This window comes from Scyliorhinus torazame, chromosome X, assembly GCF_047496885.1.
Source record: "Scyliorhinus torazame isolate Kashiwa2021f chromosome X, sScyTor2.1, whole genome shotgun sequence".
NCBI classification, from domain to species: Eukaryota; Metazoa; Chordata; class Chondrichthyes; order Carcharhiniformes; family Scyliorhinidae; genus Scyliorhinus; species Scyliorhinus torazame.
The window spans coordinates 8,016,490-8,042,779 of NC_092738.1; the positions used below are offsets into that span (position 1 = coordinate 8,016,490).

General features: G+C 53.3%; 1 protein-coding gene across 1 annotated transcript in view; it reads right to left on the reverse strand.

Annotated features, from left to right (window-relative positions):
- pou6f1 (POU class 6 homeobox 1) overlaps nucleotides 1–26,290 on the reverse strand; it is an 884,787-nt gene that overhangs the window by 449,628 nt on the left and 408,869 nt on the right. The window contains exon 8 of the mRNA XM_072493696.1: nucleotides 13,605–13,823. Coding sequence (XP_072349797.1) covers nucleotides 13,605–13,823 — 219 coding nt within the window. The remainder of the gene's footprint in view (nucleotides 1–13,604; nucleotides 13,824–26,290) is intronic.

Sequence of the window (26,290 nt, forward strand, 5' to 3'; positions counted from 1 at the left end):
CCGGTGGGCGCCAGATCTCGCAGGGAGACCGTGTCCTGTCGGCCGTCGGGGTACTCCACGTAAGCGTACTGCGGGTTCGCGTGAAGGAGGTGAACCCTTTCGACCAACGGGTCCGACTTGTGCGCCCGCACATGTTTTCGGAGCAAGATGGGTCCTGGGGCCGCCAGCCAGGTCGGCAGCGACGTTCCAGAGGAGGACCTCCTGGGGAAGACAAGGAGGCGCTCATGAGGCGTTTGGTTAGTGCTAGTACACAGTAGTGACCGGATGGAGTGGAGGGCGTCCGGGAGGACCTCCTGCCACCGTGAAACTGGGAGGTCCCTGGACCGTAGGGCCAGTAGGACGGTCTTCCAGACTGTGCCGTTCTCCCTCTCTACTTGCCCGTTCCCCCGGGGTTGTAGCTGGTCGTCCTGCTCGAGGCTATACTGTTGCTGAGCAGAAACTGGCGCAGCTCGTCACTCATGAAGGAGGACCCCCTGTCGCTGTGGATGTATGCGGGGCAACCGAACAGTGTGAATATGGTGTTCAGGGCTTTAATGACTGTGGCCGCGGTCATGTCAGGGCAGGGGATGGCGAATGGGAAGCGGGAGTACTCGTCCACCACATTAAGGAAGTATGTGTTGCGGTCGGTGGAGGGGAGGGGTCCTTTGAAATCCAGACTAAGGCGTTCAAAGGGGCGGGAAGCCTTAATCAGGTGCGCACCATCCGGCCTGAAAAAATGCGGTTTGCACTCTGCGCAGATGTGGCAGTTCCTTGTGACTGTACGGACCTCCTCCAAAGATTATGGGAGGTTGCGGGACTTAATAAAGTGGTAGAACCGAGTGACCCCCGGGTGGCAGAGGTCCTCGTGGAGGGTTTGGAGGCGGTTAATTTGTGCGTTGGCACATGTGCCGCGGGATAGGGCATCGGACGGCTCGTTCAGCTTTCCGGGACGATACAAGATCTCGTAGTTGAAGGTGGAGAGCTCGATCCTCCACCTTAAGATCTTGTCGTTTTTGATTTTGCCCCGCTGTGCATTATCGAACATGAAGGCTACCGACCGTTGGTCCGTGAGGAGAGTGAATCTCCTGCCGGCCAGGTAATGCCTCCAATGTCGCACCGCTTCCACTATGGCTTGGGCTTCCTTTTCCACTGAGGAGTGGTGGATTTCTGAAGCGTGGAGGGTTCGGGAGAAAAAGGCCACGGGTCTGCCCGCTTGGTTAAGGGTGGCCGCTAGAGCTACGTCGGAGGCGTCGCTCTCGACCTGGAAGGGGAGGGACTCGTCGATGGCACGCATCGTGGCCTTTGTGATATCCGCTTTGATGCGGCTGAAGGCCTGGCAAGCCTCTGTCGACAGAGGGAAGGTCGTGGTCTGTATTAGGGGGTGGGCCTTGTCTGCGTACTGGAGGACCCACTGGGCGTAATATGAAAAGAACCCCAGGCAGCGTTTCAGGGCTTTTGAGCAGTGCGGGAGGGGAAATTCCATGAGGGCGCGCATACGTTCGGGGTCGGGGCCTATTATCCCATTGCGCACTACGTAGCCCAGGATGGCTAGCCGGTTTGTGCTAAAAACGCACTTGTCCTCGTTGTACGTGAGGTTCAAGGCTTTAGCGGTCTGGAGGAATTTTTGAAGGTTGGCGTCGTGGTCCTGCTGATCGTGGCCGCAGATGGTTACATTGTCGAGATACGGGAACGTGGCCCGTAACCCGTGTTGATCAACCATTCGGTCCATCTCTCGTTGGAAGACCGAGACCCCGTTTGTGACGCCAAATGGGACCCTTAGAAAATGGTATAATCGCCCGTCTGCCTCGAAGGCTGTGTATTTGCGGTCACTTGGGCGGATGGGGAGCTGATGGTAGGCGGACTTGAGGTCCACGGTGGAGAAGACCTTATATTGGGCAATCCGATTGACCATGTCGGATATGCGGGGGAGAGGGTACGTGTCTAGTTGTGTGTACCTATTGATGGTCTGGCTATAGTCTATGACCATCCTTTGCTTCTCCCCTGTCTTTACTACTACCACCTGTGCTCTCCAGGGACTATTGTTGGCCTGGATTATGCCTTCCTTCAGTAGCCGCTGGACTTCGGACCGAATGAAGGTCCGGTCCTGGGCGCTGTACCGTCTGCTCCTAGTGGCGACGGGTTTGCAATCCGGGGTGAGGTTTGCAAACAAGGATGGGGGTTGAACCTTGAGGGTTGCGAGGCCGCAGATAGTGAGTGGGGGTATTGGGCCGCCGAATTTGAAGGTTAGGCTCTGTAGATTGCACTGGAAGTCGAATTCCAGTAATGTGGGGGCGCAGAGTTGGGGAAGGACGTAGAGCCTGTAGTTTTTAAACTCCCTCCCTTGCACCGTTAGGGTAACTATGCAGAAGCCTTTGATCTGTACGGAGTGGGATCCTGCAGCTAGGGAAATCTTTTGTGCGCTGGGACGGATGGTCAAAGAACAGCGTCTTACAGTGTCGGGGTGGATAAAGCTCTCCGTGCTCCCGGAGTCGACCAGGCATGGTGTCTCGTGCCCGTTTATCAGCACCGTTGTCGTCGTCGTCTGGAGCGTCCGGGGCCGTGCTTGGTCCAGCGTCATTGAAGCCAGACGTGGTTGTAATGGTTGAGCGTCTTCTTCGAACCCCGTGGAGCCGTCGACACTGGGGTCCGTTGTTGCCGTCCAAGATGGCGTCGGGGGTGAACAAGATGGCTGCCCCCATGCATCGCACATGGCTGGGGGGTCACAAGATGGCGGCGGGGGTGGACAAAATGGCCGCCCCCACGCGTCGCACAGGTCTGGGGTGGTCCAAGATGGCGGCGCCCCTCCTCCCCTCGTGGTGGCCGGGACCCAAAATGGCGGCGCCTGCGGGTCGCACATGGGGCGCTGGGGGGGGTTGGGGAGCGTTAGGAACACGCAGGACTCCCTCTTCTCTGGGGACAGCGGTGGCCGGGACCCAAAGTGGTAGCGCCGGCGGGTCATACATGGGGCGCGGGGGGGGGGGGGGGGGGGGGGGGGGGGGGGGGGGTTGGGGAGCGTAAAAGGCGTGCAGGGCTCCCTGTTCTCCGGGGAGAGCGGTGGTCGGGACCCAAAGTGGTTGCGCCTGCGGGTCGTACATGGGGCGCTGGGGGGGGTTGGGGAGCGTAAACGGCGTGCAGGGCTCCCTGTTCTCCTGGGACAACGGCGACCTCCCGGGACCGGCACACAGCCGCGAAATGGCCCTTTTGCCCGCAGCTCTTACAGATCGCTGCGCGGGCCGGGCAGCGCTGCCTGGGGTGTTTCGCCTGGCCGCAGAAATAGCAGCGGGCTCCCCCGGTGCGACTTGGCGTTTGAACCGCGCAAGCCTGTGGGGTGTCCGGGGGGGGGGGGGGGGGTTGTCGCGACGGGTTCGTACGGAGCCCAATGGGCTGCCGAGCGGTCGGGGCTGTAGGCGTGGGTGTTTCGCGCGGCCACGTCTAGGGAGGCTGCTAGGGCCCGTGCCTCTGAGAGTCCTAGCGACTCTTTTTCTAAAAGTCTTTGGCGGATTTGGGAGGAGTTCATACCTGCTACAAAAGCATCGCGCATTAACACGTCCATGTGTTCATTTGCGTTCACCGGCGGGCAGCTGCAGGCCCGTCCCAAAATTAGTAGCGCGTCTCGTTGCGAGTTGGTAGCGTGCGTAGATCTGGTTCACTGGGCGAACATAGAGACTTTTTAGTGCTGCGAACGCCGTCTGGAAATCCTCTGCGTCTTCGATGAGGGAGAAAATCTCTGTGCTTAACCTCGAGTGCAGGACCTGTAGTTTTTGGTCTTCTGTGACCCGGCCGGGGGCCGTTCTGAGGTAGGCCTCGAAACAAGTCTGCCAGTGCTTGAAAGCTGCTGCTGCGTTCACTGCGTGGGGGCTGATCCTCAGGCATTCCGGGATGATCCTGAGCTCCATAGTCCTTTAGTCACGCTTAATAAATTGTAGCGCACAAAGACTCTGAGAGACGAATAGAGTGAAGTCAATGAGGCTTTATTAAGCGTGACTCGTTCCCCGCAGTTCAGCAACAGACTGGAGCCGCGGGGGAGGACTCCTGGTTCTTATACTCCGCCTTCAGGGCGGAGCTAGAGGTCAACGGCCAACCAGGACCCGGGATCTGTCAGCCAATGACATCACGGCTTCACAGTCCCACATGACCCCTAATGCATACTACCACAGGCCCCCACAGGGCTGAAGAGCGTCGTCTTTTCACCACCTGTGGCGGGTGTGGGGCAGCTTGGAACATTATTTTAGGCCCCTCCAGGGTTGAAGAACGCTGCCCCGCTCTGCTGTGCCCTGCAGCACATTTCCCTTATGGCACCTGCTGTTGTGCTGCCATATCCATCGCTCCCCCCACCTTTCCCCCCTACTACCCTGATCTCAGTTACACGGCCGTGCTGTACCAGGGGTGGGCATGGCTCCACTGTGGGGCATGGCTACCCCAGGGGCATCCTCCACTGTGCCAGGGGCAGGGCGGCGAAGAACCTATGTGGGGGCGGCAGCCTCTCGACCTTCCGCTGCCTCCACGGCCCCCACGCCCTTCCGCCTACTAACGCGGCAACTTGGGGTCAAATGTTATGCCCACCACACCATGACCATCGAGGCGGGCACCCGTGCGATGGCCGGGGTTGTCGGCCCCTCGGCCATCGTAGCCGCCTCGCAGATGTACGGCAAGGCCGTGTTTTTCCTGCGGGCCGAGCAGGCGGTCCACCGGGCCCTGGAAGGGGGGCTCACGGTGGGCGGGACCCGCTGGAGGCCACCGTCGAATGTGTCGTTCTTTCCAATGTCCTGCCCTCCCTCCCCACCAAGGTCCTCCTCCCCCATCCCAACTACTGGGGGAGGTCAGGTCCGGGGTGGCGTCGCTGACGCTCGGCCTGCGGGACCCCTCCCTCCGCCACGTATACTCCTTCCGGCGACAGGTTTTTACCTGCCTGACCCGGGAGGAGGTCACGGAGGGAGGTTTTGTGGTCTCCCACCAAGAGGAGGACCATAAAGTGTTCTGGTCGGAGGATTGCACATGGTGCCATGCCTGCAGAGGGCTGGGGCATATCCGCCGTAACTGACCCACCCTGATGGCCGCCACCAACACCACCTCCAGGGCGGCCGCAGCTGGCACTGCCCCCCTCTCCTCTACCACCTCTTCGTCTGCCCAGCGGCCGGCCTCTGATAACACCGTGGCTGCTGGCGGCGGGGGGGGGGAGCCTGCGTTTGACCAGCGACAGTCGAGAAAAGCAAAACGCGTGGCTGCACGGCGGCCAGACCGGGCCCTCCAAGACCGAGGCCTGGCCCCGGCCACTGTCCCCGTGCCCATCCAGTCCAGCTCAGAGGCCGCAGCCTCATCTCGGGACACTGCCTCCCTGGAACAACCTGAGGGGCCCGGAGAGACCACTGACCGGGCTCCAGAGGGCGGCGGTGACACTGTATACGGCTCCGAGGCGGAGGGGGATCCGTCCTCCTCACAGTCCCAGGGTCCGGGCGATGTGGAGGGGGGGGGTTACTGCGGAGGACTCTGGAGGCCATACAGCAAGGCGACCCCGCCCCATCCCCACCCCGCAAACACCGCCTGTCCGGGCAGGAGGAGGTGGTGGATCTCGCTGCCCCCTCCCCGAGCGAGCGGGGGTGGGTCACTCCGGTGCTTGTTCTCATCCCCCTCACACCCAGCCCGATTAAAAAGAAGAGTAAAGCCAGGGAGGCCTCCGAGGCCCCCGAGGTGTTCGGGCTGCTGTCGTCCCCCGAGCAGGGAGAGTCGGGGCCGGGCGGAAACGTGACCCCCGAGGGTCACGAATAACAGGTAAGCTCTTTCTTTCTTTTTCTTTTTTTAATCTAGAGGGGATGGCAGGGAAGGCAGTGCAATGTTCCTCCTGCAGAATGTTTGAGGTGAGGGACGCCGACAGTGTCCCTGCTGATTTCATCTGTGGGCAGCACGGTAGCCTTGTGGATAGCACAATTGCTTCACAGCTCCAGGGTCCCAGGTTCGATTCCGGCTTGGGCCACTGTCTGTGCGGAGTCTGCACGTTCTCCCCGTGTCTGCGTGGGTTTCCTCCGGGTGCTCCGGTTTCCTCCCACAGTCCAAAGATATGCAGGTTAGGTGGATTGGCCATGATAAATTGTCCCTTAGTGTCCAAAATTGCCCTTAGTGTCGGACTGGGTTATTGGGATAGGGTGGAGGTGTAGACCTTCGATAGGGAGCTCTTTCAAAGAGCCGGTGCAGACTCGATGGGCCGAATGGCCTCCTTCTGCACTGTAAATTCTATTATGAAGTGCACCCGTCTCCAGCTCCTCAGAAACCGCGTTAGGGAACTGGAGCTGGAGCTGGATGAATTTTGGATCATTCGGGAGACAGAGGTGGTCATAGATAGAAGCTTCAGGGACGTAGTTACTCCGAAGAATAAAGATAGATGGGTGACGGTGAGAGGGCCTGGGAGGAAGCATTGAGTACAGGGATCCCCTGGCGTCGTTCCCCTTAGTAACAAGTATACCGCTTTGGATACTGTTGGGGGGGACGATTTACCAGGGGTAAGCCATGGGGTGCAGGTCTCTGGCACAGAGTCTGTCCCTGTTGCTCAGAAGGGAAGGGGGGAGAGGAGTAGAGCATTAGTCATTGGAGACTCCATAGTTAGGGGGATAGATAGGAGATTCTGTGGGAACAAGAGAGGTGTGTTGCCTCCCAGGTGCCAGGGTGCGTGATGTCTCGGATCGTGTTTTCGGGATCCTTAAGGGGGAGGGGGAGCAGCCCCAAGTCGTGGTCCACATAGGTACCAACGACATAGGCAGGAAAAGGGATAGGGATGTAAAGCAGGAATTCAGGGAGCTAGGGTGGAAACTTAGATCTAGGACAAACAGAGTTATCTCTGGGTTGTTACCCGTGCCACTTGATAGCGAGACGAGGAATAGGGAAAGAGAGGAGTTGAACGCGTGGCTACAGGGATGGTGCAGGAGGGAGGGTTTCAGATTTCTGGATAACTGGGGCTCATTCTGGGGTCGGTGGGACCTCTACAAACGGGATGGTCTACACCTGGACCAGAGGGGTACCAATATCCTGGGGGGGAAATTTGCTAATGCTCTTCGGGAGGGTTTAAACTAGTTCAGCAGGGGCTTGGGAACCTGAATTGTAGTTCCAGTACACAGGAGGTTGAGAGTAGTGAGGTCATGAGTAAGGTTTTAAAGTTGCAGGAGTGTACCGGCAGGCAGGAAGGTGGTTTAAAGTGTGTCTTCTTCAATGCCAGGAGCATCCGGAATAAGGTGGGTGAACTTGCGGCATGGGTTGGTACCTGGGACTTCGATGTGGCCATTTCGGAGACATGGATAGAGCAGGGGAAGGAATGGTTGTTGCAGGTGCCGGGGTTTAGATATTTCAGTAAGCTCAGGGAAGGTGGTAAAAGAGGAGAGGGGTGGCATTGTTAGTCAAGGACAGTATTACGGTGGCAGAAAGGACGTTTGATGAGGACTCGTCGATTGAGGTAGTATGGGCTGAGGTTAGAAACAGGAAAGGAGAGGTCACCCTGTTAGGGGTTTTCTATAGGCCTCCGAAAAGTTCCAGAGGTGTAGAGGAAAGGATTGCAAAGATGATTCTGGATAGGAGCGAAAGCAACAGGGTAGTTGTTATGGGGGACTTTAACTTTCCAAATATTGACTGGAAACGCTATAGTTCAAGTACTTTAGATGGGTCCGTTTTTGTCCAATGTGTGCAGGAGGGTTTCCTGACACAGTATGTAGATAGGCCAACAAGAGGCGAGGCCGTATTGGATTTGGTATTGGGTAATGAACCAGGACAGGTGTTAGATTTGGAGGTAGGTGAGCACTTTGGTGATAGTGACCACAATTCGATTACGTTTACTTTAGTGCTGGAAAGGGATAGGTATATATCGCAGGGCAAGAGTTATATCTGGGGGAAAGGCAATTATGATGCGATGAGGCAAGACTTAGGATGTATCAGATGGAGAGGAAAACTGCAGGGGATGGGCACAATGGAAATGTGGAGCTTGTTCAAGGAACAGCTACTGCGTGTCCTTGATAAGCATGTACCTGTCGGGCAGGGAGGAAGTGGTCGAGCAAGGGAACCGTGCTTTACTAAGGCAGTCAAAACACTTGTCAAGAGGAAGAAGGAGGCTTATGTAAAGATGAGACATGAAGGTTCAGTAAGGGCGCTCGAGAGTTCCAAGTTCGCAAGGAAGGACCTAAAGAGAGAGCTAAGAAGAGCCAGGAGGGGACATGAGAAGTCTTTGGCAGGTAGGATCAAGGATAACCCTAAAGCTTTCTATAGATATGTCAGGAATAAAATAATGACTAGGGTAAGAGGAGGTAGGGCCAGTCAAGGACAGTAGTGGGAAGTTGTGCTTGGAGTCCGAGGAGATAGGAGAGATGCTAAATGAATATTTTTCGTCAGTATTCACACAGGAAAAAGACAATGTTGTCGAGGAGAATACTGAGATTCAGGCTACTAGACGAGAAGGGCTTGAGGTTCATAAGGAGGAGGTGTTCGCAATTCTGGAAAGGGTGAAAATAGATAAGTCCCCTGAGCCGGATGAGATTTATCCTAGGATTCTTTGGGAAGCTAGGGAGGAGATTGCTGAGCCTTTAGCTTTGATCTTTCAGTCATCTTTGTCAACAGGAATAGTGCCAGAAGACTGGAGGATTGCAAATGTTGTCCTCTTGTTCAAGAAGGGGAGTCGAGACAACCCCGGTAACTATAGACCAGTGAGCCTTACTTCTGTTGTGGGCAAAATCTTGGAAAGGTTTATCAGAGATAGGGTGTATAATCATCTGGAAAGGAATAATTTGATTAATCATAGTCAACACGGTTTCGTGAAGGGTAGGTCGTGCCTCACAAACCTTATTGAGTTCTTTGAGAAGGTGACCAAACAGGTGGATGAGGGTAAAGCAGTTGATGTGGTGCATATGGATTTCTGGGCCGGCTGGAGAAGGAAGCGGGATGGCTTCCCCTCCTTGCGGCTATGGTGGGACGTGGACAAGACTCACGTCCGCGCCTTCTGTCAGGGGTACACGAAGGGGTCCACGGTAGGGCGGAACTCCACGATCGCCAAATTGGCTGAGGAACTCTTCGATATGGAGTCACGTCTTGCTCAGCCCGATGTGGACCCGGCTCTGGGGCTGGTGTGTAGCGAGAAGAAGGGCGCGCTGTGGGACCTGCAACTTGCCGGGTCCCGCGGCGCATACGTGCGGTCGCGGATCCGTCTCCCCCTTCTTCTACTCGCTGGAAAGAGGACGCGGGGCCCGTCGGCAGATTTCTACGCTGCTGGCCGACGACGGGTCCCTCGTCTCGGATCCGGAGGGGGTCAGGACCCTGATTAGGGACTTTTATTCCGACCTCTTCTCTCCGGATCCATCCAGCGAGGTTGCTTGCAGAATTCTGTGGGAGGACCTGCCGCAGGTCGGCCCGGGGGACGCCGGGAGGCTCGATCAAATCATCAACCTCCAAGAGCTGACTCGCGCCCTGGACAGCCTGTCACGGGGCAAAACCCCAGGGCTGGACGGGCTGACCGTGTAGTTCTTCAGGGCGTCCTGGGGAGCGACTATGCGGGGGTCCTAGGGGAATGTATTGCGACCGGGGCGATGCCCCTTTCGTGACGCAGGGCCGTCATTGCCCTGCTGCCGAAGAAGGGGGATCTCCGCCTACTTAAAAACTGGCAACCGGTCTCCCTCCTCAGCACGGATTACAAAATCTTTGCCCAGGCGATGTCTTTACGCCTTGGCCCCGTGCTGGACCACATGATCCACCCTGACCAGTCCTACACAGTCCCAGACCGAACCATTTACGATAACATCCATCTGGTCTGGGACGTTATTCATTTTTCCCAGAGGACTGGTATGTCGAGCACCTTCCTGTCTCTTGACCAGGAGAAGGCGTTCGACAGGGTGGGACACGAGTACTTGCTCGGGACTCTGCGAGCTTTCGGGTTCGGGACGCACTTTGTCACCCGGATCCGATTACTGTCCGCCGCCTCAGAGTGTCTGATTAAGGTTAACGGGTCCCTGACGGCGCCCCTTCAGTTTGGGAGGGGTGCGTCAGGGCTGCCCCTTGTCCGGCCAACTTTATTCTCTGTGCGTGGAGCCTTTCCTGCGTCTCCTGCGGAGGAGGTTGTCGGGGCTGGTTCTGCGCGAGCCGGACATGGCGGTGGTCTTCTCGGCGGACGCTGATGACGTGCTCCTCATGTTCACTGACCCCGGTGACCTGCGGAAGATGCAAGAGTGCCAGGCTGTCTACTCCGCTGCGTCCTCCGCACGGATCAACTGGGCTAAATGTTCCGGACTCCTAGTCGGTCCGTGGCAGATGGACCCCCTCCCGGAGGAGCTCGGGCCCTTCAGCTGGAGCGGACTGACATCCTCTACTTGGGAGTCCATCTTTGCCCGGCAGAGGAAGCCTGGCCGGCGAACGGGCAGGAGCTGGAGACCAAGGTCACCGCTGGCCTGGGACGCTGGACAGGACGGCTCCGAGTGCTGTCCCACAGGGGCCGAGTTCTCGTCATAAACCAGCTGATCGCCTCCATGCTGTGGTCCCGGCTGGTCACTGACTCCTCCCCCTGGCTTTGTCACACCATCCAGAGAGCCCAGCTTCGGTTCCTCTGGGACAATCGACTGCACGGGGTCGCTGCGGAGGTCTGGAGTCTCCCGATTGCGGAGGGCGGTTTGGCGCTGGCGTGCCTTCACACCCAGGTTGCGACTTTCCGCCTTCAGAGTCTGCAGCGATACCTGTACGTTGAGCCTCCGCCACGGTGGGGCCCTGGCGACGGATTTCTTCCCCCAGCTGCACGGCCTGAACTACAACGTGCAGCTCCTGTTCGTTGACCGGAATGATCTTTGGAACTCTTTGTTGGCGCTGCCCGTCTTGTACCAGGACCTCCTCAAAGTCTGGAACACGGTTGCCACGCGCCGCAGCTCTCCCCGTCAGGAGTAGTGGCTGTCGTAAGGGAGCCGCTGCTCAGGAATCCGCACCTCCGCCAATATCCATTCGGGTGGCTGGCGGAGCGGAGGGCTGTGGATGCCGGGGTGACCAGGATCGGGGACGTGCTGGGTGGCGGAGGGGCGGGCTGGATGACACCCTACAAGCTTGCCAGGCGTGGAGCAGTGTCTGTCCGGTGCGCGGCCAATGCTATCCTAGGCCTCAAAACGGTCGTGCTCGGCCCCGTGGGCACACTTGGACTTGAGACGGCGCGGTTGTGTGGTGGTATCCCGTCTGAGCGGATCCCTGCTTGGACGGAATTCCACATTGGTCCCAAACCCCGGACCCCCCCCCCCCCCCCCCCCCAGGATGCTGGTGCCCCACAGCCCCAGCTGCCTCACGGAAATACCCTTCGCGCCTTTTTGCACTGCGCGGAGGGGTTTCCTGTACGGCCTGCTGCTGCACACCTTCCACCCCCTTTGCTCGCCCGCCGCCCGGACACGCCTTGGCGTGCCTCGTTGCCGCCCGGCGGCGGTGGTCCCCACTGGAGGTCCCTCTGCGGAGGTGTCCTCCCCATAAAACTCGGGGACCTGGGGTGGAGGGTGCTGCGCGTGGCAGGGCCGTGCAACCATTGTTTAAACCACTTCACGGCTCTGCCAGAGACCTGCCAGTTTTGCGGCCTGGTGGAGACCGTGGAGCCATGTTTATGTTGTCTGTCCCAGGCTGGACTCCATTTTTGGTTTCTTGACAATGTTGTTGTTGAGTTTTTCTTTGCACTTCAGCCCCACGCTCCTGATCTACGGGTATTCGGTGGGGAGGGGGGCGGGAAAGGCGGAGGACCTCCTCGTGAACCTGCTCCTGGGCCTGGCCAAACTTGCCATTAATAGGTCCAGGCAGCAGGCGACCGAGGGGGTCGTCCAGCCTGACTGTCTGCCCATCTACCGCGGCCTCATTCGCGGCCGGGTGTCCCTGGAGCGGGAGCATGCGGTGTCCACGGGCACACTCGAGGCGTTCCGTGCTCGGTGGGCACAGCAGGGGTTGGATTGCCTTATCGACCCGATTCTCACACTTTAATTTGACGGGTTTGTGATAAGTTTTTGGGCTGTGCTCCACTCGTTGTTTTGGGGCACTCCCCACTTTTGTTTTATCCATCAGTTCCTTTATGTTCTTTTCCTTGGTTTTCACACCCAGCATCACGCCTGTGTCAGTGACGGATGCTGGGTTAACTCCTGTACGTGTAGATAAACGTACTGGTCATAATATCACAAACAAAACAACATTTTCAAAAAAAATAATAAAATAACAAAACACATACAAAAAAAATAAATATATATATATATAAATTAGAGTAGTAAGACCCGATAAAAGGTCTAAACCAAACAGCAACTTTTAAGTTAATTTACTAAATAAATGAATAGTATACTATAAGAGAGACAATTTTAATGAATGGAAAGGCCCAGGGAAGATGGCAAAACAATTGTTTTGCACCATGGCAATCAAACTGTTAGGGTCCATTCATCAAGTATAATGGGTACAGATTACAAATTTTCAAATTTAGACAGAGCAGACAGACATGATGAGGAACCAGAGTCATCTGGTACGCACGTGTTACAGAACTATGAGGACCAGTCAACTGATATAGACAAGGTTTCTGTAGAGGAGCACAACACTTCTGATGAATTAGAACAGGCCATTTTTCCGAAATGACAACTGCCAAAAGTTGGGACAACAGTGACACACTTGCCTGAAGGGTCTAGTCAATGGAAGGATGCAACTGTTATTAGTAGAGCAGGGAAGGCCACTGGAAAGTATAAACATTGGTTGAATGCACAGCATACATGATAGGATGGGTATAGAGGGATACGGAACAAGGAAATGTTGAGGGTTTTGGCAAAGTTTGGTATCATGACCGGTACAGGCTTGGAGGGCCGAAGGGCCTGTTCCTGTGCTGTATTGTTCTTTGTAGAATGACAAGTGAAAGCAAAACTGCTCTTACACATTTGGTGTTACACAAATGGGCCAACATACAAATGACACAATTTTCAAAAACCACCAAAATCAAAGAAACCTCTCCACCATAACCATCTCCCAATAACCAATACTTATGCATCGCTTATCCCTGCATCCTGCACACTGACAAAGTAACCAACGATACCACACGCACCACGACCACTGAGCATTTTTCCAATTGTCTTACACACTCTATGCCACATCACTAGGTGAGAAAAACACAAGCAGGAGAACAATTTCCCAGTCACAAGTTGCTAATACAGAAGTTCATTTTGGAATATTTGAACTATACTGCGGGTGCGATTCACCCAAAAGGGACCAAAGTCCCCGAGCGATGTGACCGCGAGATCGGCCTGGACCTTGTGGCCAATGAAAGCCAGGAGACCACATTCCCGGGATCTACATGGCTCATCACATATCGCGAGATGACGTTGGATGGCATCGGCCACACTGCACTGTGGTGAGCTGCTTTTCTGGCGCAGCGTGGCTGATGGATCGCGCCAGTAATTTCTGTTGGATTTCCCACCCAATATGTAACAAATGCATTTTTAAAATGAAACAGCTCATAACTTAAGTACAATTCATAAAAATAGCACTGGTAATCAATACCAACAACCTTTGCTTGGGTATAAATGCAAATCATTCTTTGTGTAGTTTGTAATGCTGGGTGGAAATTGTAATTGATGCTGCCATTAAACATAATACACTCTGTGTAACAGAAAGCCAGGACACATTACCTGCTGTGTTGTCTTTACAGGTGAAGCAGGGACTCCTTGTCGGCTCAGAACTGGCACAAACTGGTTGCTGATCACAGTCGCAATCACCTGACCTTGGGAGTTCAGCAGCATCTGTGGTGTAACTGCTTGCACTTGGAGGCTTTGTGCTGTTACTGCCGTCACTGGATTGGTTGTTGTTATTGTTGCTGGGTTCACGACTAAGGGAACAGTTCCTATGACCTGTGTTTGAGAGCGACAATATCAATGACACGTTACAAAGAAATACACAAATCACCACTGTTACCAAAATCCGAAAATTGCCATCATGCAACTTCATGAGCAGAGCGGTTTAGGTACCTTCTTAGAAATATCACTTTGATACTTCCAGCAGTCTATTTTTGAACAATGATCGGAAAGCAGCCCCGCTTGATTGCTCCCCCTTCCACAAACATTCACTTCCTCCATCCCTGACGAACAGTAGCAGCCGCGTGTACCATCTACAAGATGCACTGCACAAAGGGCCAAGGTTCCTTAGGCAGCACCTTCCAAACCCACGACCACTACCATCTAGAAGGACAAGAGCAGCAGATACCTGGGAACCCCACCACCTGGAGGTTCCCCTCCAAGTCATTCACTGCCCCGACTGGGAAATAACAATAACTTGGGCGACTTGATGTGGCAAAGAATGGATGAAAGGATTTATTGATAAAGAACAGCTCTATACACAAAGGGCTTTAACAGCACAACTACACGGGTCATCTCCTAATAACACCTTGGCTCCAACTGCCACCTTCCACGTCCAGGTTCCACGCTCGCGTTCCAACAGCTCCAACTGCCCCGTGGCCCGTGAAGGATCACCCATCAAAGGGGGCACATCAGGTTCCCTTGCTGTGGCGGACATGCTGACCACCTCTGGAGCTAGGCCTTTGCCGGTCCCTTCTCCTGCCTCAGTCACTGAAGGCAGACGCTGCTTTGGCCCGACCGAGGACGTAGAAATCTCTGGTTCAGGGCTGGTACATACGAGCTTTCTGCAGGACACAGTTGCTGGTCTCTTGGAGTTGGCTCTACTCTCTTGCGGACGTGGTTGACGTGCTTCTTGACTCACGGCACCAGTGCCTCCGCCACATATGAGACTGGCTCTGGCTTCTCCACAACTCTCCCTGGTACCCAGCTCGGTCCACCACCAGAATTCCGTGCCAGAATGAGGTTGTCAACACGAACCGATCTGTCACTTTTCTGAGAGTCCTGATTCTCTTTCTGAGAGGCTTGCCTCTCCTCCTCCCTCCTTGATAAATCCGTCGAAATGGATAGTCAGGCGCCGACCCATTAGCAATTCTGCAGGGTGAGACCCCGGTGGTGGCATAAGGTGTTGTGTTGTAAGACAACAAAAAACTTGATGGTCGCAATGTCAATGGCCTTCTTCTTCATGGAAACTCCGAATGTCTGCATGGCTCATTCCGCCAACCTATTCGAGGCAGGATGGTAGGGGGCTGACCTAACATGACGAATGCCATGAGAATTGACAAAGTCTTAAATTCGTCAGCCATGAATGCCGTCCTGTTGTCTGACACCAACACTTCAGAAAGCCTGTGGGTGCGACCTTCCCAAAAGGAGACAAAGTTCCCAAGCAAGCGCGCTTAGCCACGTGCTTCCCAGTGCTCGCACTGCCGAGAAACACATTGTTATTCAACGCGACTCGCTTTTAATAAGGGGCCTAAACGGGAAACGTGTGGCCGAGGATGCACATATCCCCGTTTTTTACAATGGGGATCTCTGCTCGCCGGAACTCCCCGTGGGAGCAAGAGATCTCTCCTCCAATCTAAATCCTGCTGTATCCTCTGACAGTCCTCATCGCTATCCGCAATTACACCAACCTTTGTGTCGTCTGCAAACTTACTAATCAGACCAGTTACATTTTCCTCCAAGTAATCCACAGAAGTAAGGCTCACTGGTCTATAGTTACCGGGGTTGTCTCTACTCCCCTTCTTGAACAAGGGGACAACATTTGCTTTCCTCCACTCTTCTGGCACTATTCTTGTAGACAAGGATGACTTAAAGATCAAAGCCAAAGGCTCAGCAATCGCCTCCCTAGCTTCCCAGAGAATCCTAGGATAAATCCCATCCGGCCCAGGGGACTTATCTACTTTCACACTTTCCAGAATTTCTAACACCTCCTCCTTATGAACCTCAAGCCCTTCTCGTCTAGTAGCCTGAATCTCAGTATTCTCCTCGACAACATTGTCTTTTTCCTGTGTGAATACTGATGAAAAATATTCATTTAGCACCTCTCCTATCTCCGCTGACTTCAAGCACAACTTCCCACTACTGTCCTTGACTGGTCCTACTCTTACCCTAGTCATTTGTTTATTCCTGACATATCTATACAAAGCTTTAGGGTAATCCTTGATCCTACCTGCCAAAGACTTCTGATGTCCCCTCCTGTCTCTTCTTAGCTCTCCCTTTAGGTCCTTCCTAGCTAACTTGTAACTCTCGAGCGCCCTAACTGAACCTCCATGTCTCATCTTTACATAAGCCTCCTTCTTCCTCTTGACAAGTGTTTCGACTGCTTTAGTAAACCACGGTTCCCTTGCTCGACCACTTCATCCCTGCCTGACAGGTACATACTTATCAAGGACACGCAGTAGCTGTTCCTTGAACAAGCTCCACATTTCCATTGTGCCCATCCCCTGCAGTTTTCCCCTCCATCCGATGCATCCTAAGTCTTGCCTCATCGCATCATAATTGCCTTTCCCCCAGATATAACACTTGCCCTGCGTATACCTATCCCTTTCCATCGCTAAAGTAAACGTAATCGAATTGTGGTCACTGTCATCAAAGTGCTCACCTACCTCCAAATCTAACACCTGTCCTGGTTCATTACCCAGTACCAAATCCAATATGGCCTCGCCTCTCGTTGGCCTATCTACATTCTGTGTCAGGAAACCCTCCAGCACACATTGGACAAAAACGGACCCATCTAAAGTACTCGAACTATCGCGTTTCCAGTCAATATTTGGAAAGTTGAAGTCCCCCATAACAACTACCCTGTTGCTTTTGTTCCTATCCAGAATCATTAGGGGCAGCACGGTAGCCTTGTGGATAGCACAATTGCTTCACAGCTCCAGGGTCCCAGGTTCGATTCCAGCTTGGGTCACTGTCTATGCAGAGTCTGCACATCCTCCCCGTGTGTGCGTGGGTTTCCTCCGGGTGCTCCGGTTTCCTCCCACAGTCCAAAGATGTGCAGGTTAGGTGGATCGGCCATGATAAATTGCCCTTAGTGTCCAAAATTGCCCTTAGTGTTGGGTGGGGTTACTGGGTTATGGGGATAGGGTGGCGGTGTTGACCTTGGGTAGGGTGCTGTTTCCGGAAGCCGGTGCAGACTCGATGGGCTGAATGGCCTCCTTCTGCACTGTAAATTCTATGAATCATCTTTGCAATCCTTTCCTCTACACCTCTGGAACTTTTCGGAGGCCTATAGAAAACCCCTAACAGGGTGACCTCTCCTTTCCTGTTTCGAACCTCAGCCCATACTACCTCAGTAGACGAGTCCTCATAAAATGTCCTTTCTGCCACCGTAATACTGTCCTTGACTAACAATGCCACCCCTCCCCCTGTTTTACCACCTTCCCTGAGCTTACTGAAATATCTAAACCCCGGCACCTGCAACAACCATTCCTGTCCCTGCTCTATCCATGTCTCCGAAATGGCCACAACATCCATTCCAGGCAACATCCTGGTAAATCTCCTTTGCACCTTTTCCAAAGCTTCCACATCCTTCCTAAAATGAGGCTGCACTCACTGTAAACTCCTGGCTCCCTTCTCGCTCTTTGCGGAAATGTAGGAAACAAAATGAAAGGAGCACCTTACTACCTCCTCACTTAACTCCCTCAGTCACCAAACTCTCACGATAGCACTCAAATGCACTCAAATTCAGCACTCCCTCAGTCACCAAACTCTCACTATAGCACTCAAATGCACAAAATTCAGCACTCAGTGCAAACAAAGTCTGCACTGTAGGTGGATCACTTTTATACTGTGAATCTAGCCTCTGAAAACTGGCCTAATCCAATAAACTAATTAACAAGCTCGAGCTGCAGGTACCTACAAGTAGAACCTTTGTTTAAAGTGTAGATGGAGCAGAATTTGTAAGGAGCATCCAGGAGACTTTTTTTTAGAGCAGTATGTAAATAGTCCAACTCGGGAAGGGGCCATACTGGACCTGGTACTGGGGAATGATCGCGGCCAGGTGGTTGAAGTTTCAGTCGGTGATTACTTTGGGAATAGCGATCACAATTCCGTAAGTTTTAGAATACTCATGGACAAAGACGAGAGTGGTCCTAAAGGAAGAGTGCGAAATTGGGGAAAGGCCAAGTATAACAAAATTCGGCAGGAGCTAGGGAATGTGGATTGGGAGCAGCTGTTTAAGGGTAAATCTACATTTAAAATGTGGGAGTCTTGTAAGGAAAGGTTGATTAGAGTGCAGGACAGACATGTCCCTGTGAAAATGAGGGATAGAAATGGCAAGATTAGGGAACCATGGATGACGGGTGGAAGTGTGAGACTAGCTAAGATGAAAAAAGAAGCATACATAAGATCTAGGCGACTTAAATCTGATGAAGCTTTGGAGGAATATCGGGAAAGTAGGACAAATCTCAAACGCGCAATAAAGAGGGCTAAAAGGGGTCATGAAATATCTTTGGCTAACAGGGTTAAGGAAAATCCCAAAGCCTTTTATTCGTATATAAGGAGCAAGAGGGTAACGAGAGAAAGGATTGGCCCACTCAAAGACAAAAGAGGGAATTTATGCGTGGAGTCAGAGGAAATGGGTGAGATTCTTAATGAGTACTTTGCATCGGTATTCACCAAGGAGAGGGACATGACGGATGTTGAGGCGAGGGATGGATGTTTAAATACTCGAGGTCAAGTCGGCAAAAGGAAGGGGGAGGTTTTGGGTATTCTAAAAGGCATTAAGGTGGACAAGTCCCCAGGTCTGGATGGGATCTATCCCAGGTTACTGAGGGAAGCGAGGGACAAAATAGCTGGGGCCTTAACAGATATCTTTGCAGCATCCTTGAGCACGGGGGAGGTCCCGGAGGACTGGAGAATTGCTAATGTTGTCCCTTTGTTTAAGAAGGGCAGCAGGGATAATCCAGGGAATTATAGACCTGTGAGCTTGACGTCAGTGGTAGGCAAACTGTTGGAGAAGATACTGAGGGATAGGATCGATTCACATTTGGAAGAAAATAGACTCATCAGTGATAGGCAGCATGGTTTTGTGCAGGGAAGGTCAAGTCTTACAAACCTAATAGAATTATTTGAGGAAGTGACAAAGGTAATTGATGAGGGAAGGGCTGTAGATGTCATATACATGGACTTCAATAAGGCGTTTGATAAAGTTTCCCATGGCAGGTTGATGGAAAAAGTGAAGTCGGATGGGGTTCAGGGTGTACTAGCTAGATGGGTAAAGAACTGGCTGGGCAACAGGAGACAGAGAGTAGTGGTGGAAGGGAGTGTCTCAAAATGGAGAAAGGTGACTAGTGGTGTTCCACAGGGATCCGTGCTCGGACCACTGTTGTTTGTGATATACATAAATGATCTGGATGAAGGTCTGGATGGTCTGATTAGCAAGTTTGCAGATGATACTAAGATTGGTGGAGTTGCAGATATCGAGGAGGACTGTCAGAGAATACAGCAAAATATAGATAGATTGGTGAGTTGGGCAGAGAAATGGCAGATGGAGTTCAATCCAGGCAAATGCGAGGTGATGCATTTTGGAAGATCAAATTCAAGAGCAGGCTATACGGTCAATGGAAGAGTCCTGGGGAAAATTGATGTACAGAGAGTTCAGGTCCATTGTACCCTGAAGGTGGCAACGCAGGTCGATAGAGTGGTCAAGAAGGCATACAGCATGCTTGCCTTCATCGGATGGGGGATTGAGTACAAGAGTCAGTAGATCATGTTACAGTTGTATAGGACTTTGGTTAGGCCACATTTGGAATACTGCGTGCAGTTCTGGTCGCCACATTACCAGAAGGATGTGGATGCTTTAGAGAGGGTGCAGAGGAGGTTCACCAGGATGTTGCCTTTATGGAGGGTGCTAGCTATGAAGAAAGGTTGAGTAGATTAGGATTGTTTTTGTTGCAAAGACGGAGGTTGAGGGGGGACCTGATTGAGGTCTACAAAATTGAGAGGTATGGACAGGGTGGATAGCAACAAGCTTTTTCCAAGAGTGGGGGTGTCAATTACAAGGGGTCACGATTTCAAGGTGAGAGGGGGAAAGTTTAAGGGAGATGTGCGTGGAAAGTTTTTTACGCAGAGGGTGGTGGGTGCCTGGAACGCTTTGCCAGCGGAGGTGGTCGAGGCGGGCACGATAGCATCTTTTAAGATGCATCTAGACAGATATATGAACGGGCGGGGAACAGAGGGAAGTAGATCCTTGGAAAATAGAAGACAGGTTTAGATAAAGGATCTGGATCGGCACAGGCTGGGAGGGCCGAAGGGCCTGTTCCTGGGCTGTAATTTTCTTTGTTCTTGTTGTTCTTAACCCGCGATGGCCGACAAGATACAGTCTCCCTCCTGGATCTGGCACCCGGATCATTTAATGAAGGAGCCTCTACTGCTTCACTAGGCAAGGAATTCCATAGATTCACAACCCGGAGGGAGACTGTATCCTGTACACCTCGATCTCTCTGACTGTCAATACTCTTGAGGGTTCTACCATTCACTGTATAGTCCCTACCTGTATATTCTCTTCCAAAATGCATTATTTCACATTTGAACTCCATCTGCCATGTCTCCGCCCAAGTCTCCAAACGATCTAAATCTTGCTGTATCCTCTGACCGTCTTCATCGCTATCCGCAATTCCACCAACCTTTGTGTCGTCCGCAAACTTACTAATCAGACCAGTTACATTTTCCTCCAAATCATTTATATATACTACAAACAGCAAAGGTCCCAGCACTAATCCCTGCGGAACACCACTAGTCACTGCCCTCCAATCAGAAAAGCATCCTTCCATTGCTACTCTCTGCCTTCTATGACCTAGCCAGTTCTGTATCCATACAAAGATGATTGATGCAGGTAGGGCAGTGGATGTTGTCTCTATGGACTTCAGTAAGGTCTTTGACAAAGTCCCTCATGGTAGACTAGTACAAAAGGTGAAGTCACATGGGATCAGGGTTGAGCTGGCAAGGTGGATACAGAACTGGCTAGGTCATAGAAGGCAGAGAGTAGCAATGGAAGGATGCTTTTCTAATTGGAGGGCTGTGACCAGTGGTGTTTCGCAGGGATCAGTGCTGGGACCTTTGCTGTTTGCAGTATATATAAATGATTTGGAGGAAAATGTAACTGGTCTGATTAGTAAGTTTGCAGACGACACAAAGGTTCGTGGAATTGCGGATAGCCATGAGGACTGTCTGAGGATACAGCAGGATTTAGATTGTTTGGAGACTTGGGCGGAGAGATGGCAGATGGGGTTTAATCCGGACAAATATGAGGTAATGCATTTTGGAAGGTCTAATGCAGGTGGGGAATATACAGTGAATGGTAGAACCCTCAACAGTATTGAAAGTCAGAGAGATCTCGATGTACAAGTCCACAGGTCACTGAAAGGGGCAACACAGGTGGAGAAGGTAGTCAAGAAGGCATACGGCATGCTTGCCTTCATTGGCCGGGGCATTGAGTATAAGAATTGGCAAGTCATGTTGCAGCTGTATAGAACCTTAGTTAGGCCACACTTGGAGTATAGTGTTCAATTTTGGTCGCCACACTACCAGAAGGATGTGGAGGCTTTAGAGAGGGTGCAGAAGAGATTTACCAGAATGTTGCCTGGTATGGTGGGCATTAGCTATGAGGAGCGGTTGAATAAACTCGGTTTGTTCTCACTGGAACGACGGAGGTTGAGGGGAGACCTGATAGGGGTCTACAAAATTATGAGGGGCAGAGACAGAGTGGATAGTCAGAGGCTTTTCCCCAGGGTAGAGGGGTCAATTACTAGGGGGCATAGGTTGAAGGTGCGAGGGGCAAGGTTTAGAGTAGATGTACGAGGCAAGTTTTTTACGCAGAGGGTAGTGGGTGCCTGGAACTCGCTACCGGAGGAGGTGTTGGAAGCAGGGACAATAGTGACATTTAAGGGGCATCTTGACAAATACATGAATAGGATGGGAATAGAGGGATACGGACCCAGGAAGTGTAGAAGATTGTAGTTTAGTCGGGCAGCATGGTCGGCACGGGCTTGGAGGGCCGAAGGGCCTGTTCCTGTGCTGTACATTTCTTTGTTCTTTGTTCTAACACCAAACAATCCCTCAAAATGTTCCTTCAAACATCCAAAAGGCTTCAAACCTTCAAAACAGTAACACACCAGGTCACAGAATATATATATTTTCTGTTTTATGGCAGAGATATATCAGCTTGGGTGACTTCAGCTCCAGCACCTTGATTTTCTTCTTGCAGCTCTCTGGAAACACACAGACACGCCCAAGCTGCCTTTTCAAACTGACTTTCTCCCTTCAAGCAACTCACAGCAAACCAGAGCTTCTCAAGCTGCTGTCTCAAACTGGCTTTCTCCTTTTAAGCAGCTCACAGCAAAACAGCTAGGTACCTTTAGCTGCTCTCAGCAAAACACAGACACACACCAAGCTCTTTTCCACAAAACTGAAACTTCAAAAATGGCTGAACTGAGCTCAGCTCCACCCACTCTCTGACATCACTGTTTTCTTAAAGATACATTGCTTAAACATCCATTTCTTAAAGGTACTCTCACATGACACCTCCCCCAAGAAAAAAAAACCCCATCAACTTCAAGATGGTTTTGACTTCCGGGTGCGGCTATGCAGAGCGAGGTCGCATATTCGGTAGCTCCCGCTTGGAACGGACTTTTGGGCTCTTTTACAGGGCCCCCACGGCATTTGTTTGACATTTTCCGGTGTGGGAAGAAGACTGCAGCATTCCCCTGACAGTGTCCCCCAGGAATGTTATGTCTTTTGGCTACCAGACCCGGCAGAAACAGTAAAAGATTTGGCTGCAACAGGATAAACAGGGCCTCTTCCAGCATGCAGGCGGGGGAAGGGCAAGCTTAAAGCTGCAATCTGACTTGACGCTATCAAAGGTGAATTCTAGCAGCACAGGGAACAACTGTGAAAAGATCTACCAAGGCCATTGAAGAAGCAGGGACGAGGCTTCCGGTGGCGGCCATGGAGGAGTAGGTCGCGCATTCGGCAGCTCCCGTCAGGAACGGACTCCCAGACCCTTTTCAGGCGTTTCCATAGACTTTTTGGGGCAGACTGGTGAAGCGACCACTGCCAAAAGGATTCCCTCTCGAGACTTCCAGTTGTGGCTATGCGGAGCTAAGCCGCACGATTCAGCAGCTCCCGCTACCACGGACTTTCGGGCTCGTTAGAGGAGCCCCAATGGAACTTTTTTTAAAAAAATGTTTATTTGACGCAGCCCGTGGGGAAGGGAAGAGAGAAGTCCCCCTCCAACTTCTATGAAACGGACCAGAAGTGTAACGGCCAAAGGAGCGGCACTGGAGCAACGGGAGAGGCGAGGGGAAGAAAACAAAATGGCGGCGGCCAGGGACAAAGGGGAGCTGCTTCGAGGAGCAGCGCGAGGAGATGCGCAAGGAGATGTTGGCGCCTATGCTTTCGGCAATTGAAGGACTCGGGATCACCCAGAAGGCCCACGAAGCTAAGATCCAGGAGGTACAGAAAAGAGTCAGTCAGAACGAGGACGAGCTCGTGGGCCTGGCGGTGAGAGTGGAGCAGAACGAGGCGCTACACAAGAGGTGGGCGGGAAGACTCGAAGACCTGGAGGACAGGTCGAGGAGAAAGAATCTGCGAATCCTGGGTCTCCCTGAGGGAGTGGGGGGGGCCGATGCTGGGGCATACGTGAGCACGATGCTCGAGGCGATGATGGGCACGAAGGCCCCTTCGAGGCCGCTGGAGTTGGACGGGGCACATCGGGTGCTGGCGAAGAAGCCCCAGGCAAATGAGCCGCCAAGGGCGATGGTGGTGAGATTCCACCGGTTCACGGACAGAGAGTGGGTCCTGAGATGGGCCAAGAAGGAGCGGAGCAGTAAGTGGGACAATGCAGAGATCCGAATATACCCGGACTGGAGCACGGAGGTTGCAAAGTGGAGAGCGGGTTTCAACCGGGCCAAAGCGGCGTTGTACCGGAAAGAAGCGAAATTCGGAATGCTGCAGCCAGCGCAACTGTGGGTCACATACAAGGGCCAACACTATTACTTTGAAACGCCTGAAGAGGCGTGGACCTTTGTACAAGCCGAAAAGTTGGACTCCAACTGAGGGTTTGTGAGGGTGGGGGGGATGTTTTGGGGTTTGATGTGTGATGGTTGTTGTATATAGGGGGTCAATCACGCGCAGGAAATGTTACATGGGCTGGGGGAGAGAGACAAGGCCGCGACAGGAGCTGCGCCAGAGGGGACGGAGCGGGCTTTGGAAAGCGCGGGGTTTTTTCCCACGCGCGGGAAGAAAGGCGGGAAGGGGAACGAAGGAATGCATATGGATTGGGAGACTCCCACGCGGGGAGGTCAATGGGACGGCGGGGGAAGCCGGGGTCAACAGGCGTCAGCTGACTTACAGGAGTGACATGGGGAGAGCAAAAAAGCTAGACAGGGGTCTGGCGGGGGGGGAGGGGAGGGGGGGGGAAAAAGGGTTGCTGCTGCACTGGCCATAAGGGAATGGGACACAGAAGAGGTGGTCGGGACGGGGGTCCCCCCTCTGGGGGACTGGAGGGTGAGGGAGGCGTGGACACGGGACTGGCCCAGAAAAGGAGATGGCTAGTCGGCGGGGCGTTGGGGGGGGGGGGGGGGGGGTGAGAGCCCCTCCAATCCGGCTGATGACGTGGAATGTGAGGGGCCTGAATGGGCCGGTGAAGAGGGCTCGAGTGTTCGCGCACTTAAAGGGACTGAAGGCAGACGTGGCCATGCTCCAAGAGACACACCTGAAGGTGGCGGACCAGGTCAGGTTAAGAAAGGGATGGGTAGGACAGGTATTCCACTCGGGACTGGACGCGAAGAATAGAGGGGTGGCAACATTGGTGGGAAAGCGGGTGTCATTTGAGGCCAAGACTATTGTAGTGGACAATGGAGGGCGATATGTAATGGTGAGCGGTAGGCTGCAAGGGACGTGGGTGGTGTTGGTAAACGTATACGCCCCGAACTGTGATGATGCAGGATTCATGAAGCGCATGTTGGGGCGCATTCCGGACCTGGAGATAGGAGGCCTGATAATGGGAGGGGACTTCAATACAGTGTTGGATCCAGCACTGGACCGCTCCAAATCAAGGACTGGAAAGAGGCCGGCGGCGGCCAAGGTACTTAGGGGGTTTATGGATCAGATGGGGGGAGTGGACCCATGGCGGTTTGCAAGGCCGCAGGCCAGGGAATTTTCTTTCTTCTCCCATGTACACAAAGCCTACTCCCGGATAGATTTCTTTGTTCTGGGTAGGGCGCTCATCCCGAGGGTGGAGGGGACGGAGTATTCGGCTATAGCCGTTTCGGACCATGCCCCGCACTGGGTGGAACTGGAGCTGGGAGAGGAGAGGGACCAACGCCCGTTGTGGCGGCTGGATGTGGGACTGCTGGCGGATGAGGTGGTGTGTGGGAAGGTGAGGGGGTGTATCGAAAGGTACTTGGAGGCCAACGACAACGGGGAGGTGCGGGTGGGGGTGGTATGGGAGGCGTTGAAGGCGGTGATCAGGGGAGAGCTAATTTCCATTAGGGCTCATAGGGAGAAGACAGAGGGTATGGAAAGGGAGAGGTTAGTGGGGGAGATTTTGAGAGTGGACAGGAGATACGCAGAGGCCCCGGAGGAAAGATTACTTGGGGAAAGACGACGGCTCCAGACGGAGTTTGACCTGTTGACCAGAGGGAAGGCGGAGGCACAGTGGAGGAAAGCGCAGGGGGCGACCTACGAGTATGGGGAAAAGGCTAGTCGGATGCTGGCACACCAGCTCCGTAAGAGGATGGCAGCGAGGGAAATAGGGGGAGTCAAAGATGGAAGGGGAGCCACGGTTCGGAGTGCGACGAAAATAAACGAGGTATTCAAGGCCTTTTATGAAGAGCTGTACAGATCCCAGCCCCCAGCGGGGGAAGAGGGGATGAGACGATTCATAGATCAGCTGAGATTCCCGAGGGTGGAGGAGCAAGAGGTGGCTGGTTTGGGGGCACCAATTGGGTTGGAGGAGCTGAGCAAGGGTTTGGGGAGCATGCAGGCGGGAAGGCCCCGGGACCGGACGGATTCCCGGTGGAGTTCTACAGGAAGTACGCAGACCTGTTGGCCCCGCTACTGGTGAGGACCTTTAATGAGGCAAGAGAGGAGGGGACCCTGCCCCCGACAATGTCGTAAGCGACAATTTCTTTGATCCTAAAGCGGGACAAGGACCCACTGCAATGTGGATCGTACAGGCCGATCTCGCTCCTCTATGTGGATGCAAAGTTGCTGGCAAAAGTGCTGGCCACGAGGATCGAGGACTGTGTCCCGGGGGTAATCCACGAGGACCAGACGGGATTTGTAAAGGGCAGGCAACTAAACACCAATGTGCGGCGGCTCTTAAACGTGATAATGATGCCATCGGAGGAGGGAGAGGCGGAGATAGTTGCAGCTATGGACGCGGAGAAGGCCTTTGACCGAGTAGAGTGGGAGTACCTCTGGGAGGTGCTGCGTAGGTTTGGGTTTGGGGTAGGGTT